The 16,985-nt window shown below is 37.0% G+C and overlaps 1 protein-coding gene across 1 annotated transcript in view; it reads left to right on the top strand.

Moving 5' to 3' along the window:
* Positions 1-16,985, top strand: part of LAMC1 (laminin subunit gamma 1) — a 144,889-nt gene that overhangs the window by 88,259 nt on the left and 39,645 nt on the right. Inside the window, exons 2-6 of the mRNA XM_069074394.1 lie at positions 3,700-4,004; positions 7,381-7,511; positions 10,315-10,481; positions 14,644-14,832; positions 15,595-15,712. Of these exons, the coding sequence (XP_068930495.1) occupies positions 3,700-4,004; positions 7,381-7,511; positions 10,315-10,481; positions 14,644-14,832; positions 15,595-15,712 (910 nt within the window). The remainder of the gene's footprint in view (positions 1-3,699; positions 4,005-7,380; positions 7,512-10,314; positions 10,482-14,643; positions 14,833-15,594; positions 15,713-16,985) is intronic.

The following is a 16,985-nucleotide window of genomic DNA, read 5'->3' on the forward strand; positions in this document are numbered from 1 at the left end:
GTGTGTGTGTGTGTGTGTGTGTGTGTGTGTGTGTGTGTGTGTGTGTTAGTTAAATGTCTGAGGCCGGAACGGAACCCGGGTCCTTCTGACTCTGGGCTGGTGCTTTACTCACTGCGCCACCTAGCCACCCCTCACAGTCCTATTCTTACTATTCTTTAAGCCATTTCCTCTGTTCTAGTGAGGCACACCTTCCAATTCATACCATGTTCTTGTCTACCCCCTTGACTTTTTCATAGTATTGCTCTGGGTACCAGAAAATTTCTTTCTTCTCTGTTTGCCTAAATCCAACTTATCCTTCAAGGCCCTGCTCATATCTTGCCTCTTCCATGAGGTTTTCCTTTTTGATTGTACCTTTCAGTGATCCCTCTCTCCTACATATTCCTACTACATATACAGCTTGTGCAATATATAATTCAGTGCTTAATGATATCATGTTTTATATTGTTTACTATTATTTCTTGAGTTTAGTCATGTCTCATGCTCTTGTATCCCATATTCTCTAAACCTTTTTTATCCTAGAGAAAGGTCAGAGTGCATATAGCAGGTGATGGATAAGTACTTGTTGGTTGATCATAATTTTTACTCAGCTATATTCATGGTGGATGGGGTAGATGACTTGAATAAATATAATCTTAGAGGCAATCTCTCTTAGTTGAAGATTCCAATTTACTTATTTTCATCACAATGGAGTTTGAAGTACACATTAGTTAAAATTTAGTAGTATAATATGGACATCTGGGCTGCTGTTTCCTAGTTTTTGGGTTAGCCTCATCTAGAGGGGGACAGTGAATAGAACTGACCTTAAAGTCTGGAAGGCCTGGTTTTAAGAACTGCCTCTGATTCGTATTGGCTGTGTGACTCTACAAGTCACCTGACCTCCCAGTGTCTGTCTAAGCAACACTCTACAACTCCAAGTAGTGAAGAAGGTGCCAGCTTTCCTTGGAACAGAGCATGTTTCCTCACTTGAGCATTGCCTCTATCAGTGGAATCTGAGGTCCTGGCCTTGCCTTGGGTTTTTTGAGATTCTGCCAGCTCTGATGGCTCAAGTTCAGTATAGTGTGTGGTTGCTGTTGTCAGCCATATTAGCCATTTTCCTTCTTTGGACAGATAAATCATGGATCTATTGTTGGTGAAATAGCATATGGAAGTTTAAATCCTTAGGCAAGAGGGGATATTTTTTAATGGAAAAAAGCCTCCTCAAGCAGTCTGTTCCATGTAGCTGCGTGCACCCCTGAAAGCTTCACAGGAACATATAGAACTATTTCCCTCAAAAAATCAATGCTGGGATTTTTGTTCATTTGGTCATTTTGTCCAACAGAAAGTTCGAGTTGCTTCATTTTTGAATGGTCTGTCAAAATGGCATTGATTGTTGTTGTTATTATTCCGGGCATTAGGGAAAGGGAACTTAGGGAAGACACTGCTTGCATTGCTTTCACTACTGTGTGACACTACTTTTATGTCTGGTCTGAGCAAAATCAGAGAGAATGAAGGTTGAATCAAAGGTTGCATAGCCACAATATTTTAGAAGGAAATAAATATTCCATAGAGTTTAAGTAAGTGCATGCTTTTTTGTATGATGTTCCTTGACTACCTGGATAAATGTGACAGGTAGTTAGTTCATAGTTTCAAAAATTGAAAACTGGAAGAAACTTGAGAGACCATCAGGTTCAACCCCATCATTTTACAGATGAGGGAACTGCAATCCTGAGAGGTTAAGTGATTTTACCAAGGTCATGTAAAGAGCTAGAGATAAAGTGAGATTTGAACCCATGTCCTTTTGACACCAGAGCCTGTTCATTTTCACTGTCTTAAGTGATACAGAGTCAGTATTTTTTAAGGATGATCCTTTCCTCTTTGATGTTCTTACTCTTAATCCCTCCTGGCCTCAGTTACTCCATCTGTAAAGTGAGACTGGACTAGATACATTTTACTTCAACAAAGATGTATTCAGTGCCTACTGTGTACGTAGGTCTACTAGTTGCTGGGGAAAGACAAAAATGAATGAGCTGCTGTTCTCATGGGGCTGGCATTCCTGGGGGGTGGGGATTGGATGTGCCAACAGGCAAACATAAGTATGCACAAAATAATTCAAAGAGATTTCATGGCAGAGCACTCCTAGCTGGGGAGAATCAGGCAGTTCCTTAGGTTGGGAGATGTAACCTGAACTGTGCTTTGAAGAAAGCAAGGATTTCTGTATAATAGAAATGGGGAAGAGGCATATGCAGATAGAAGACCACTTACACAGAGACCTAGAGGCAAAGGGTAGAAAGAATGCCAGGAGTCAAGGGAGAGTGGGGCCAGTTTGCCTGGATTGGAGAGATCAGGGGAGTTTATGTAGTATAAAACTGAGAAAGTAGGTGGGAGCCAAATTGTGAAGGGCTGTCAGTGTCAGTCTTAGAGAGACAGGGATGAATGTGAGGAATATTGTGGAGATGGTCTCTAGACTGTCAGTCAATCAGCAGTCAAACTTCTATAAGCATTTAATGTGTTCAAGGAACTACTAGGCATAAGAGATACTAACACAAAAAGTTTTTCACCTCAAGAAGCTTACATTTTATTGGGGGAGATAACATGTATACATACAAGTATATGCAAAAACCCCACAAAATAAATACAAAGTTTTAATGAGCACATACCAGTAATTGGGGGGATTCAGAAAGACCTTATGAAGGATGTAGCATTTGACCTCCACTTTGAAGGAAATTATGGATTCTAAGAGGAAGGGGTAAGGAGGATATGCATTAGTAGCAATGAGGCTTTGTAAAAGGCATAGAGATGGGCTGGAGGATCATATATGAGGAATGGAAGAAATGCTGGTTTGGCTGCACCACAGAGCAGATGACTGGGAGGAAGGTATGCTATAAGCCTAGAAGGGTAGCTTAGAGCCAGGTATTAAAAGGTTGTAAAATGCCAGCTAGAAGAGTGGGTATTTGATCCAAGAGGTGCTAGGGAGCCTGGGGATTTGAGCAGCCCAGTAACATGATAGGCAACCCTGTGCTTTGAGACCATCACTTTGGCAACTGTGGAGGTCAGATATATGAGACCATTTATGTGGGGCAGTGAAAAGAGTTATCAGATTTGAATTCAGAACACGTAAATTAAATCTTGTCTTAAATAATTCCTGTGGGCAAATCATGTCACTGTTTTGGGGCTCATTTTCCTTATCATTAAAATGAAGGGTTTGGATTAGATCCAGGAACACTTCACCTGATATTTGTGAACTTGTTTTAAAAAATATTTTGATAACTATATTTCCATATAATAGGTTTCTTTTGTAATTCTATGTAGTTTATTTTGTGTATTTAAAAACATTCTGAAAAGAGATCCATAGGTTTCTCCAGACTTATCAGTGGTGTCTGTGTACTGAAAAAATTGAGAACCACTAGTTTAGTTGATCAGCAAGGTTCCTTCCAGTTCTAAATATATATTATGCTTCAGCTACATTGTGGGTAAATTAGACTTTTGTGTTCCAGTCTGGCAACCATTTTATAATTTTTTTAATTTGGTGACTGTTGAGTGCCCCAAAACTAAGTTAAGAAATAAATTTTTAAAACATAATCTGTTTATACGTTGAAGACCACCTGTACGTTAACTTGGGCCAACATTTTGTGTATCAGATTTATTTAGTCTTTTTTGTTTGAAGAGCAAGACTTCCCATCCTATATATCCTTTTTTAACCTTGGTGTGTTTGATCTATAGGAAAAGCCTTTGACATCACATATGTGCGCCTGAAGTTTCACACCAGTCGTCCTGAGAGCTTTGCTATCTACAAGCGTACCCAGGAAGATGGGCCTTGGATTCCATACCAGTACTACAGTGGCTCCTGTGAGAATACCTACTTGAAGCCCAACCGCGGTTTCATCAGGACAGGCGGGGATGAACAGCAAGCATTGTGCACTGATGAGTTCAGTGACATTTCTCCTCTCACCGGAGGCAATGTGGCTTTTTCAACACTGGAAGGAAGGCCCAGTGCCTACAACTTTGACAATAGCCCTGTGTTGCAGGTAAGGGTCTGAAAAATATGGTCAACTTTGGAGGTGGCAAACTTTGCCATGTACTTAGCCCGAGAAGGGAAGTATTTACAGAGACATAAAGCATTATTTTAGAAATGACAGAGTGGATTAAATGCCTACTGGACGGTCAGTCGTATTTTATGCTTAATCCCTCTATCCGTTATAAAGTTAAAGCGAAATTATTTTGTTTTTACTCTTCAGCTAAATTTTATAAACTTGTTTGTTTTTTTTCTTTATAAATCACTTGAAATACCTTATGAGAAATGAATTCAGCAATTATTTCTTGAATTGAGTAGTTTTAACATTAACTTCCATAGTTGAGACAGGAAACTTGTGCTTCTTATTTTTGAAGGGAATATTAGGATTTGATTTACTTAGTTTATTAGCTATATTTCCTTTTTCCTCTTTGACATTTCACATGGAGTCAGACTTATTTTAAATATTAAAAGGGTCACTCAGATAAAATCAAGGCAAGCTTCAGTGTGTGTGATTAATTCCCTTAAAAATATGTTTACTTTGAATCTTCCATGAAAGTATTGTAAAATGACAAATGTGAAAACTCAGTAGACAAATTGATTTCCCAATATATGTTCTTTTTCTTATGATATGGGTGATCTTTTGTGGGCAGATTACTACTACAGTGAGAAGAAAAAGAGTAGTTAATTCTCAGTTGCATAGGGGAGAGCCCCTCCTTTGAATTACTTTTTCAAGAAGAGACATCTAGTCAAAGTTATTTGTACATATATGTTTGATAAACATACAGATAATATAGAAGTATCTGAAAGGAGAGCTACGTGGCTGCACCATGACCTAAATTTGTGTAAATGTGATAGAAATTTTTCTTTGTAGGGAATAAGGAATGAAAGGTTAAAAGTGGTTAACTGTTTTCTGCCTTTTGGGACCTCTACTGATCAACTATACCAGTAATTTTGTTTCATAGCTCTACCTCACACTATCTACTTGTGGCTTTTTATGTACTGTTTGGTTGACCACTGAGGTAATTATGTGACTGAATTTTGACTAGAGATTAATGGAAAGATGAGAGAATCTTGCTAGCAAAGTTAGGGTTGGAGGGGAATTGACTTCATTTGGCTAAAGGTCATGTGACAATACAGCAGAGTCAGGGTGTGTTAATTTTTAGAGAGAAGGGAAAAATTGGAAGTGGTTTTGTCAGTGTTGTATTAACATTATGAAAGGTTATTATGTGTTTGGTCTTTCTTTGCCTTTACTCTTAAGTGCCTCCTTATCTTGGCTTGTAGACATCTAGTTTTAGAATGTCTGTTCTAAATCTCTTCCTATTATAATTGTGTAGTCTTTGAATGCATGAGACAGCACTCTGACTTTCTCTCCTAGCTTGCTTCTGTTTGTATTTCTTTATGAATGTGTTTGCCTGTTTTTATTGTGGAGTAATAAAAGCATAAGGTGAACAGCTCTGCTCAGAACACTGTTCCAGGTGAATATTCTTAGATTTTATGATAGTCCTCCCTCTCCCCCCCCATCCCCAACCTCCCCATCCCATAGGAAGCATTTGATATTGAAAAAAGAGAAATACTCATAGAAGGTGGAATAGGCTTCAATAGGTGGAAAAACAGAAAACTAGGGATTAGGTTATGCATAAATTCTTTTACTTCATTAGGCAAATATTTAAGAGCCTTTCATGAAGCATGTATGCATAGGTATATAGGTCTTCATTGGGTGGAACATCAGTGCCTACCTTATGTGGTAGTATGAACAGTAGTCACACATAGGCAGCAACAGTCAGGCTTCAGTTTGCTTCATTGGAGGAAACTTCCAAAGTGATGTAATTATAAACCCATTGGGATTTCATGTAAATGTGCTTGTGCATTTTTAACATCTTAGAGAGATTACGATATAATTTTTATAGGAAAGGTGATCACTGGAGTAGAATTTCTGAGGTGTTGTCCTAATATTGGGCCTATCTTTTAGTGTCTCCCATTTCTATTGACATTCACTCCGAATCAGGAGGGCCTAAAATACAGCCATTAAGTGGAACTTGGGCAGGAACCTATTGTGGTCCAATCTATGAGCTCCAGAGTGAAATGGGTTTAGGGTTTGGTCTAGAGAAAGAAGACAGGAAGAAAGAAAGAAAAGAAGGAAGGAAGAGACAGGAAGGGAGGGAGGAAGGAATAGTAACTGTTTCTCTTTTGACCAGCAACCTTAAGGGTCGTCCCCTCCCAGTTTGATATTTTTTTTTAATTAAAGGGGCCATCCCTTGACTGACTTCTTAAAGAGGCCTATTCACTGAATGGACATTACCTCACTCACAGTGAGAACCTGAAAAGTCCAGGGTCTCCCATTGTATTCTGAGCCATCTCCATCCATCCTGATGGATATCTGGCCCCAGAGCCCAGATGAACCCTCTCTGAAGGAGAGAGTGAGGTTGGTGACCTTGCACAGCCTTCCCTCACTCAGATCAAGGTCAACTGCGTCATCATTTCCCTGATGTTATAGTCCTCTTTGAGAACAAAGGACAAACACACCAACCCATTTCTAGGAATGAAGGCATTTGCTGCCATCTAAGTCAAAGAAATCCTGTGGGAATAAGTGAGCTAATTTTCTGAAATTCTTTGGATTTTTTATAATTTCACTGAACATAATAATCTTGAAACATATAACTGTCCATTTGTATATAGTGTTTTTTTTTTGGTGCCAAGCAATTTGAAACTGGCATAGACTCATTAAATCTCTATAGAACTTTCAATTAAGATAGCTCTTAAATAGCTGAAGAATGTAGAGGTTATAGACACATTATAAACAGTGATTAAATACAGTAATAGGCTTAGCTAATTGAATTGTATACAAATAAAGTTAATGCAATTGTGAAATTATAAGTAGGAGTTGTTTCTAGAGTTCTGCTGTACAAGGTGGAAACAGGGAAATTGCTCTCTACTTACTTAGGAGATTATCCTTGAATGAAATGAGGTGGAGACTGAAAAAGGGGAAGAGAGACAGAGAGGGAATGGGTAGAGGGAAGGAAAGAGAGAAGACAGACAGGAAGAGCAGAAAGGGAGAAAGATTTCAAGAGCTGCTGAAAGTGAAAGAAGAAAATCTGTGTGTGGTGAGATGATCTTTGTGCATGGTTTAAGAAAAGATTTGAAGTGAAATCAGTTGATGTAAGGGAGGCTATTGAATAGAGCTACCTAAAAAGAATAGAAGCAAAAAAGCAAGAAGGTAGAAAGATATTGGGGGGGGGGATGTCATTGAATATGACTAGAGAGGATTGATATTGGTAGGTAGAACTCTGGTGAAATGCCTAATTTCATAGCAAATCTTATTTTTGACTTAAAAAAAAATACATGATTTTGCCTCTACATATTTGGCCCTGCCTTTTTTTTTTTTTTTTAAGGAATGGGTAACTGCTACAGACATCAGAGTAACCCTCAATCGCCTGAATACTTTTGGAGATGAAGTGTTTAATGACCCCAAAGTTTTGAAATCTTACTATTATGCAATTTCTGATTTTGCTGTGGGTGGCAGGTAAGTAGATTATTAAATCATAGTTAAAAATCGGTGAGGTTTTTTTCCCCGCTTTTAACAGTGTAGCTTACGAACTTGTTTACAACTACATTTATTGATTCTATTATTAGATTTTTATTTTTTTGAAATAAGATGATATTCTTCTGATTAATCTTTTTCACACATTCTGTTTTTCCAGCCAACCTAACTTACTAGCTATTCTCTATGCCATTTCACAAAGTTCGTGAAGAACTTTACCTTGCACTCTTAGAATATTTTGCTTCCTTCAAGGCTTATAGCTCAGCTGCCTACTTCCACCATAAACCTTGCCTAGTATATCCAAAATATAATAGCTTTTACACTCCTGAAATTATTTGCATGTAACTGTTTTTATTTTAAATCCCATTTTTTTAACTCTAGCTTTTTACATGATGCCCTGTACATAATACTTAATAACTACTTGTTATTGTACTGTAATAGAGCAATAGAAATAGGAGGAGAGATGTCCTGAGAAATGTTCTTTGGTTTAGTTTTAAATATTCAAAGTGGTGAACTTATAAGTTTTTTTTAAACTGTATCAACTTAAGTCTGCATATTAACTGCTTATTATGACTAAGACTGTACACTAATTGTTTTCAAGGATACAAAAATAATGAGACATTGTCACTTCCATCCATTAAACAAGTCAGCAAGCATTTATTAAGCAACTTCTACAGGCCCAGGTACTGTGCTAAGTCTGGTGTTGAAGAGGATGTGAAAACCCCCATGTGCAAAAAATATAGCAGGGAAAACACTAGCATTAAAGGGGGTTGGGAAGGGCCTCTTGTAGAAGATGGGATTTTAGCTTGAACTCGAAGGAAACCAGAGAAGCCAAGAGATGGAGATGAAAAGGGAGAGAATTGCAGGCATGGGAGACAGCCCATGAAAAGTCAAGGAGGAGGGAAGTGCTATATTACATAGGATGGAAGCAAGGAGGTCAGTGTCACCGGAATAGAGAAAATTGTAAGAAGGCTAGGAAAGTAGGAAAGGGAAAGGGCCTGGTTGTGGAGGACTTTCAGAGCCAAACAGAGAATTTTATAGTTGATCCCAGAAGTAGCTGGGAGCCACTAGAGTTTATTCAGTGGGGGTGTGACATGGTCAGACCCGAACCGTAGGAAGATCAGTATGACAGCTGAGTGGATGGGAGTAGAGTAGGGAGAGACTTGAGGCAGGATGACCAACTAGTAGGTAATTGCAGTAGTCCAGGTATGAAGTGATGAGGACATGTACTAAGATGGTGGCAGTGTCAGGAAAAAAAATGGGATGTATACAAGAGATGCTAATAAGGTAGAATAGCCAGGATGTGGCATCAAATGGGACATGTGGGGTGAGAGAGAGTGAAGAGAGAGTCATTAGGATAACAGTTAATTTGTGAGTTGGGATAGTATGCTAGAAAGTTGATTCAGGCAGTCAGAGCCCTGTCTGTTGGTCTTTATTTCTCTCTCTTTATATTTTCTCTGAAGTTCAAGGTGCTGACTTTAACCTGACCCCTTAAACAGCTATATCTTTCCTAGTAAAGCAGATCTAAGAACCTGTGCTAGCAGCCATTCTGGGTATGCCAGTGTGGTTTTTGCTACAGGGGTCAAGATAGAGAAGAAAAGAGAGTATAGCAATGTAGTAGTGATGGCCCCTGGAAAAGAACTGAGGGGTAGTGAGATTGGAGATTGTGGTGAGGATAAAGAACAGATTTTGGGCTTACAAGGTACAAGGAGTGGTGAAATGACCATAGGTTAAGATCAGAAGGGAATTTCAGGCTTCACTAACATCGACGTGAACACTTGTGGGTGATGGCAAGATTAAGGGTATTATTATGGCTGACCAGAGTCAATGTGAGTTGGAGGAGTAGGTCATGGGAATTGAGTGATGAGGAATTTAAAGGAAGAATCAATACGTTTATTGGTGAATTTGTGAGGAAAGGAGAGTGTAATCAGAGGCTAGTAGATAATGGACCCCAGAGCTTTGATTGGGTGGTTACCAAGTAATAAATAGTATTAGTAGTCCAGGGCCGAAGTTTAGTAAGAGAAGAGCAATGATAAGACAAAGGGGCAAGGGCAAGAAGTAGAACTGCAATAGCAAAGCATTAGGTTGAAGTTTGACAAAGAGGAAAGGGAGGGCAGAGCGGGGGGGTAGTGGTTTGAGAAAGACTGAGGGGTGAAGGAAATGGATGGTAGGATATGGAAATAGGAAAAGAGATAGAAGGGTTTGCTTTATTCACTTTAAGTTGTCTGTTGTACAAGAAGATGCTTCCGCTGGCTGACATGTGCTTTGAGATGTTTTTTCATTGTTAATATCAGACTTCACCATCTTTGATCTACCTTTCTTTTTACTCACCTCTTAGTGAAGTGGCTGAGTAATGTTAAGGTTGCTATTGTGACTGGTTTTCTTTTTCTTTGTAAAGATCATTGATTTATTAAAAGTGAACCTTGTAGCACTCCTGCTTATAGGAAGATGGTAGTAATTGAATATAGCTTAAAATAAGTGCTACAGCCTATGAACTACCTCTAAAATGCTTTGGGTAAGTAGTTAACAGCATGAGTCCTTTGTCTATAATCATAACAGCTAAAGAGTTAAACATTAGAAAAGGTACTAACAATGACCACTTATATAATCAGTTGTGTTTTTGGCTATCATAAACATCTCTGCTCAGAAATTTTACTTCATCCTGATCTAGAAAGTTCTGAAATTCTCTTCAGTTCTATTCTGTTTTTACAAACTCACTGCCCGCAAATACCATCTTTTGAGGCTCTCTGTGAGTTGTATTTTATCAGTTTACTTCTCTCTGTAGGTGTAAATGCAATGGACACGCAAGTGAATGTGTGAAGAACAACTTTGATAAATTGGTGTGTAATTGCAAACACAACACCTATGGAGTGGACTGTGAAAAGTGCCTTCCTTTCTTTAATGACCGGCCATGGAGGAGAGCAACTGCAGAGAGTGCCAGTGAATGTCTGCGTAAGTACCTACTTTATAAGTTATCTTTAGAATCCCTAGCAGAGAAAAAGGGAGCATGTAAATTACTTCATTTTATATTTTTTGTTAAGAGAAAAAATTTTGAACAGTTTTTCATTTGAAAATTAAGGGAGTCTTAATAGGAGACTGCAGTCATGTTAGTAAAAAATTACAGACACAAACGAAGTCACTACATACAAATGTATAAATCTCTGTGTTTTATGATAATACATTGATGGGCATGCTTACAGAATGGGGCTTGAGTCATAAGAATTAAGAATTTTGCTTAGGTTTGTATGTTATTCCTGTCTTACCTTTCTTCTTGGAAAACCAAAGCAATGTAGATCAAGAGAGATCTGCCCATCTGAAAGAATATCTATGTTTATGGTATATTAACCCAATGAGGGTTTGAACACAAAGCTACTAAAAATCTGTTTATGGAAAAAAGCAAGTTAAATGGTTCTCCATCAACTCTTTCTATTCTGAGAATGCTTTGAATGCTTCTGTATATAATGGTATATTAGCCATTATGCAAGGAACTATCTATCCTTAATTTATAGCTAGTAAGCTGACTAGTGAGATAATGTTACCTAACATACATAAGACATTATGTCTTAAAACACTGCTTTTACTGTATGGCATCTCCCTCCTTTTAAAAAGCAAAACAAAACATAACTTGGCATATGCTGTATTTCAGACTTCTGCTCTATGTGGAAGGAAATTACACAAGGCCTTTACTACATTATTCCCCAGTTCACTAGTGATTGTAAACTTACAAGGTGCTCACCAAAGGCTAGTTCTTTCAAACTTAAAAAACAAACAACCTGTGATTATTATGGAGATTACAGCTTGATGATTTGGAATGCAGCATTTCTAAATGGTAGGAAACTGTCTTTTAATTGAGAAGTATATCATGAGGGAGCAAAAATAGAGATAGAGAATTAGTGCTAAACACACCTCCAGGAGTGCAAAGAGAACCCTACTCCTTGCAGATTTTTCTTTTATAATAACTTATTTAGCAAAATGCTTGTTCTAAAGAAAACTTGAACATAGGGATATTTTACTAAATGACCTACATTGACATTTGGTAACTAGAAATAATTTTGTTTTTATTTTAAGCTTAAAGTTAAATTTAGGTTTGTTGAAAAGCAACATGGTTTTAAAAATCATTTTATTCCATTCTGTTTCCTATAAAATACATTTTAATGGTATCTTTAATTAATGTACAGTGCTTCATATAAATATTTCATGTTAACTAAAATAAAGATAGCATTACAATGTATTTCTGTAGGAAAGAGCAAAGCATTTCACAAGAATATGTCATCTCACCCTCACAGTAACCCTTAGATCATCCTGTTTCACTGATTTAGGGTACTGAAGCTCAGCAAAATTAAATGAGTTGCCCGTGGTCCCACAGTTAGTTTGAATCTAGCCGTGTTTCCACTACACTATACTGCCTTTAACTTTGTTTTGTTATATCATCTTATATTGCAGCTATCCCTGCAGTTTCCTTTTTAAATAGAAGGAGAAGTGATCGTCGTTCATAATTTACATGAGGGAGATAATGGGGGCCAAGCAAGAATAAAATCCTGTCCTTTCTGACTTTAACTTTATTATTATTTTAACAATATTAACATTATATTGCCCTATCTATTTCATGAAGTATTCATTATAAACATATAATTTTGAGAAAGAATTATAATCGCATATAGTAATAAGAATTCAGCTGTTTGAATTACTTTGTAATCAAGCAGCAAGTTCTCAGCCTCTTACAGTTATATGAATGTCAGACTCCTTGGCATGGTGATGTCGGAAGGTGGCAGAGAAAGTATGAATAGATTTTAGTTTACCTGGGAAAAATATAGAGAACAAAAGTAATTTTCCATTATTCTTTCTGAAGAGAATTATTTTATCTATTTCTGAGTTGGGAAAAAGTATGAAACCATATAGGAATAGTTTGCCAGGGAATGAAATAAGAAACAACTTATATAAACTCTGAAAGAAGTTATATTGGTATTCCATCTTCTATTTGAGTTCTTCTTTCTCTCTTGGTAAAAAATTGAAATTTAAAAAGTAATATATGCTTAATTTGCAGCTAAAGTCATTGATGGAGAACTATAAAGCTCTAGATCTGCTTGCCTTCAGAGGGTAGAACCTAGACCTAATGGGTGGAAGTTTAAGGGAGGTAAATTTCAGCTTAATCTAAGGAAGAATTTCATAGTAATTAGAGCTATCCAAAAATGGAGTGGGCTGCTGTGAAGTTGTGAGTTTGCAATCACTGAAGGTGTTCAGGCAGAGACCATGGTGGAAACCATGCATGATCACATGTTTTAAACTACGTGTCCCGGGGCTCCAGTGTCCACAGTTCCTTTTCAGTACTTAAGGGGCCATGGGACTTGAATAAAGTATGGACAACTAGCCTACCTCAAGCTTCAGGCCATTGAACCCCTTAGGGAAGAAATATGGAAGTGGGAATAGATGATAAAGTAAGGAAAAGAAGCTGTAAAAGTATGTAAATGTCTAGTTTTGGGTGTTATTGATTTAAGTTTTCTAAGAAAATCCTCAAGAAATATCTTGAAATGTTAGATGTAGGAAGAAGAGAATGGGAGAGGGGAATAAAACAGATTTTATACTTATTTGAAAGAAAAAATATCAACTTACTGATGTAACTAAAAAATAGTGTATATGTTTATGCATGTCTTTGCAAGGGAAGGGAGAAAGAGTTCTTGTCTATGACAGTGTTTTGTCCTTTTTTAAAAAACAAAACAAAACCTTGTCATTTTCCCCCGAATGAATATATATTCCCTCATTGAGAATTATTTACTCTTCCTCAGGAAACTTTCTTGATTTAAACATAATTCAAAAATCTGTGGTTTGTTAATTCCCTCCCTTGACACAGATCACAATCCTTTGTTACTTGGTGAATGGTTTTTGAGACATTGCTGTGACTGAAAAATTTATCACTGTCATCAGTCTAACTAGGATGCTCTTCAGATAATAGGTATATAATCCAGTACTGGGCCCTTATTTAAAACTAAGCTAACATGGTGACACCTACCATTTTACAGAACCCAGGGTCACCCCACTCTATGGATGCAATATTAGACTTAGGCCTTTAATAGGTTTAATAGAGTAAAATAATTTTATTCAATGCCATCAAATGTAGTGTTTCTTTTAATATTACTTACGTAAGGATGTAAAATAACTACTGAGTCCCCAGTAAATTATATGACTTGCTATGTAGTGTAACAGTGGATATTAGTGGACATTATAACTACAGTGGTGTTAAGGATCCCTGAGTCATGGTGGTTCCAAATTACCACAGAAAGGTCTGCCTCCCTTCTTTATTTTTTAGAGGACTTTAAAACCATTGTGGGACATATGAGCAAAATGAATTCCTTTCTGCTTTGGGCCTTCAGCCTCTGTATATTTCCAGAATGTCTTCATTTTTTTTTCTTCCTCAGGAATAATACTGAATCCTGAAAATTTGACGATAAGAACCAGACTTTCTAAAATAGTCAATATTTGTGAGGATAAGAAGAGTCAGAATTCTTAGCTTCCCATGACTAAGAAGCTCTGGGTATCATTTGAACTTCACCTTTTTGCCCATTCTAGACTCCAGAGACACTCATCTTAGCCTTGTATTATAGAGTTACCTCAGTTTGGACACAACTTTGATAAGACTGAAGGTTGATGTTCATGTCCTTTGTCATTGATTCATGTTTCTTGGTGCCTAAAATATTTTAAAGGTAAAATCTTAGCTTGATATGCATAGGCATTTTGTTCTGTGGTCAAAGCAAAGAGACTTGGATTTGGCTTTTAATTGAATGTGAATATCTACTAGATTTCAAAACTTCTTAATATAGGAGCTCCTTAATATTTTATGGCAGTGCTAATATTGTTTTTGAGCATAATTAAGCCTTGATAGTTTGGCACCATAATGATTTGGAACCTCCTGTCAAAATGCCTTTATAATCTGATTGATGCATCCTAATATAGTAAATCACAAATTAATTATTCTCATTTTAACACCACAGATTTAGCAGACTATAGAAATGTGTCAGAGGGAGTATATTGAAGTAAGGGAATCAGCTCTTTTCACATTCCTTTGATTGTCCTTTTTAAAGGATAGGCATTTAGTTAAATTAAATGGTTTGTTCTACAGCTTGTAACTGCAATGGAAGATCACAAGAGTGTTACTTTGACCCAGAACTGTACCGTTCAACAGGCCATGGTGGCCACTGCACCAACTGCCAGGGTAATACTGATGGTGCCAATTGTGAAAGGTGTCGGGAGAATTTCTATCGCCTTGGGAATGAGGAAGCATGTCTGCCATGCCATTGTAGCCCTGTTGGTAAGTAAAAGGGCAAGGTCTTCTGCCAGATCAAGGTCACCCTTGGCTGCAAACTCTTACTGTTTAAAGCTAGATTAAAAAATCTGTATGCTGTATGCACCTCACAGATAAAGCTTTGGTTACTGGGATATCCTAGCAAACAAAGGTTGAATGTGTATCTTTCCTTTTAAATGATACGGGATTTCCTCCGTCCTTATAAGTAATTTATGAGTTTTATTCTGCTAATTATTTTATTTGGGCTATTCGCCCTATAAAATGCAAGTGCTTCTATATGGTGATGTGTCTCAGAAATTCCTCCACGCTGTTTTTTTTTTTTAAACTCTACCTCTCCACGTGTTTGATTTTTACTTCAGTCATTTCTTGAGGTTTGTGTGTCCCTAGAGAAGTCATGGACCTTTGTGATCTCTTAAATGATCACAATGAGTTAAATGATTTAGTGACAGTGTTCATTGTATAAAGTCTTATTTGTGACTGTTCTCTAAGATTGGTAAGTGAATACTGTTATATATCTGGAAAGTGAAGGTGATGTCTAACCTCAAATTTAGCTTTAAAAAACAGATTTCAGATTAGTCTTGGTTTTGAAATTGGTATTTACTATATCTCTAGCCATCTGAAAGTTAAACACAATCAATTTTCGGGAATAGCTTCTGTTCAGCCAGTTCTGTGGGAGTTTATCTGACACTTTATTTCACTGCTGCCTTTTATGGCATGTTCTCTGATGGGCAGTAGAGCATTATAAAATTGATCTCTTTTTCTACCCAGGCTCTCTCAGTACACAGTGTGATAATTATGGACGATGTAGCTGTAAGCCAGGTGTGATGGGTGACAAATGTGATCAGTGCCAGCCTGGATTCCACTCTCTTACTGAGGCAGGATGCAGGTAAGGAATTTGAAATAAATATTAAGTACATAGGCAGGAGGGAGATTTATTTCTTTATCAGTGTCTTTTGTTTTTATGTCACCGCTGTTTCCAAATATATTGCCCTCATTCCCTAGCCAGAGAGTTATCCCTTGCAACAAAGAATAAAAAAGTTTAAGAAAATAGCAGTTAAGCAAAACCAGCCAACACATCAACTGACTCTCACCCACCCTCCTTGCCAAAGAAAGAAAGAAGGTTCATTTTTTTCATCTCTTCTTTGGGGGCCCAGCTTGAATATGATTATAATCGCTTATTATTCACTTTCAGTTTTTTGGGCAGTTTTAGCATTTTCCCTGTAGTTATTGTGTATATTGTTTTCCTGGTTCTATTTAGTGCATTTTGCATCAGTTCATGTGCTTCTCATCCTCATGCTTCTCTGTAGCCTTAATATTTATTGTTTCTTATGGCACAGTAATCTTCCATTGGGGGGAATATATTTCTAACATAGTCAGTTTTTTTGTTTTTAGCCTTTATATAGTGCTTACTTTATGGCAGGCCCATTATAATTATTATCTCTGTCCTCACAACAAACTTTAGATGTCAATGCTATAATTATCCCCATTTTATAGATGAGGAAACTGAGGCAAACAGAGTTTAAATGACTTTCCCCAGTTCACACAGGTACTTAATGTCCAAGGTCAGATTTGAACTCAGATCTTTCTGATTCCAGACCCATTGTCCTATCCATTGCACCATACAGCTACCAGTTCACAGTTTTTTCACTTTACACCTCAGATACTCCAGTATATGAAAGACTTCTCTCAATTGTTGACCAAATTCTGGCCTCCTGGTAGTAAGGAATGCCAAGTCAGGAGAAGGTTAGGTTGGAAACAGTGTAGTGTAATTATATCAGTTTTTTAAATGGAATATCTCCTAAGTACAACTCAGAATGCATTTCAAAATTGTGTGTGTGTGTATGGCTCTACTCTGTGTGTGTGTATATATTTGATTTTGAAATGCATTCTGAATAGATAGGGATTTATTTTGTCTATACATATCTATTGATGGTTTCTGGATTCATTGTATTATCTGTACCCTTATTCATTAACTTGTATAATTTTGTATATATAAATAATAAAATGACTGTATAATAATACATAATATATTTTGTGTATTTACATACAATTTATATATTTTGTATAATATATAATAAAATGAGTTTTTGTGTATAAATAGTAAGATGATTTTATTTCAGAGTGAGGTTTCTTTCTCCAGTTGTACTTGAGATCTACAT

This window comes from Petaurus breviceps, unplaced genomic scaffold (assembly GCF_028583685.1).
Source record: "Petaurus breviceps papuanus isolate PSGF00001 unplaced genomic scaffold, PetGlider_PUasm1.0 90895, whole genome shotgun sequence".
Lineage (NCBI taxonomy): Eukaryota > Metazoa > Chordata > Mammalia > Diprotodontia > Petauridae > Petaurus > Petaurus breviceps.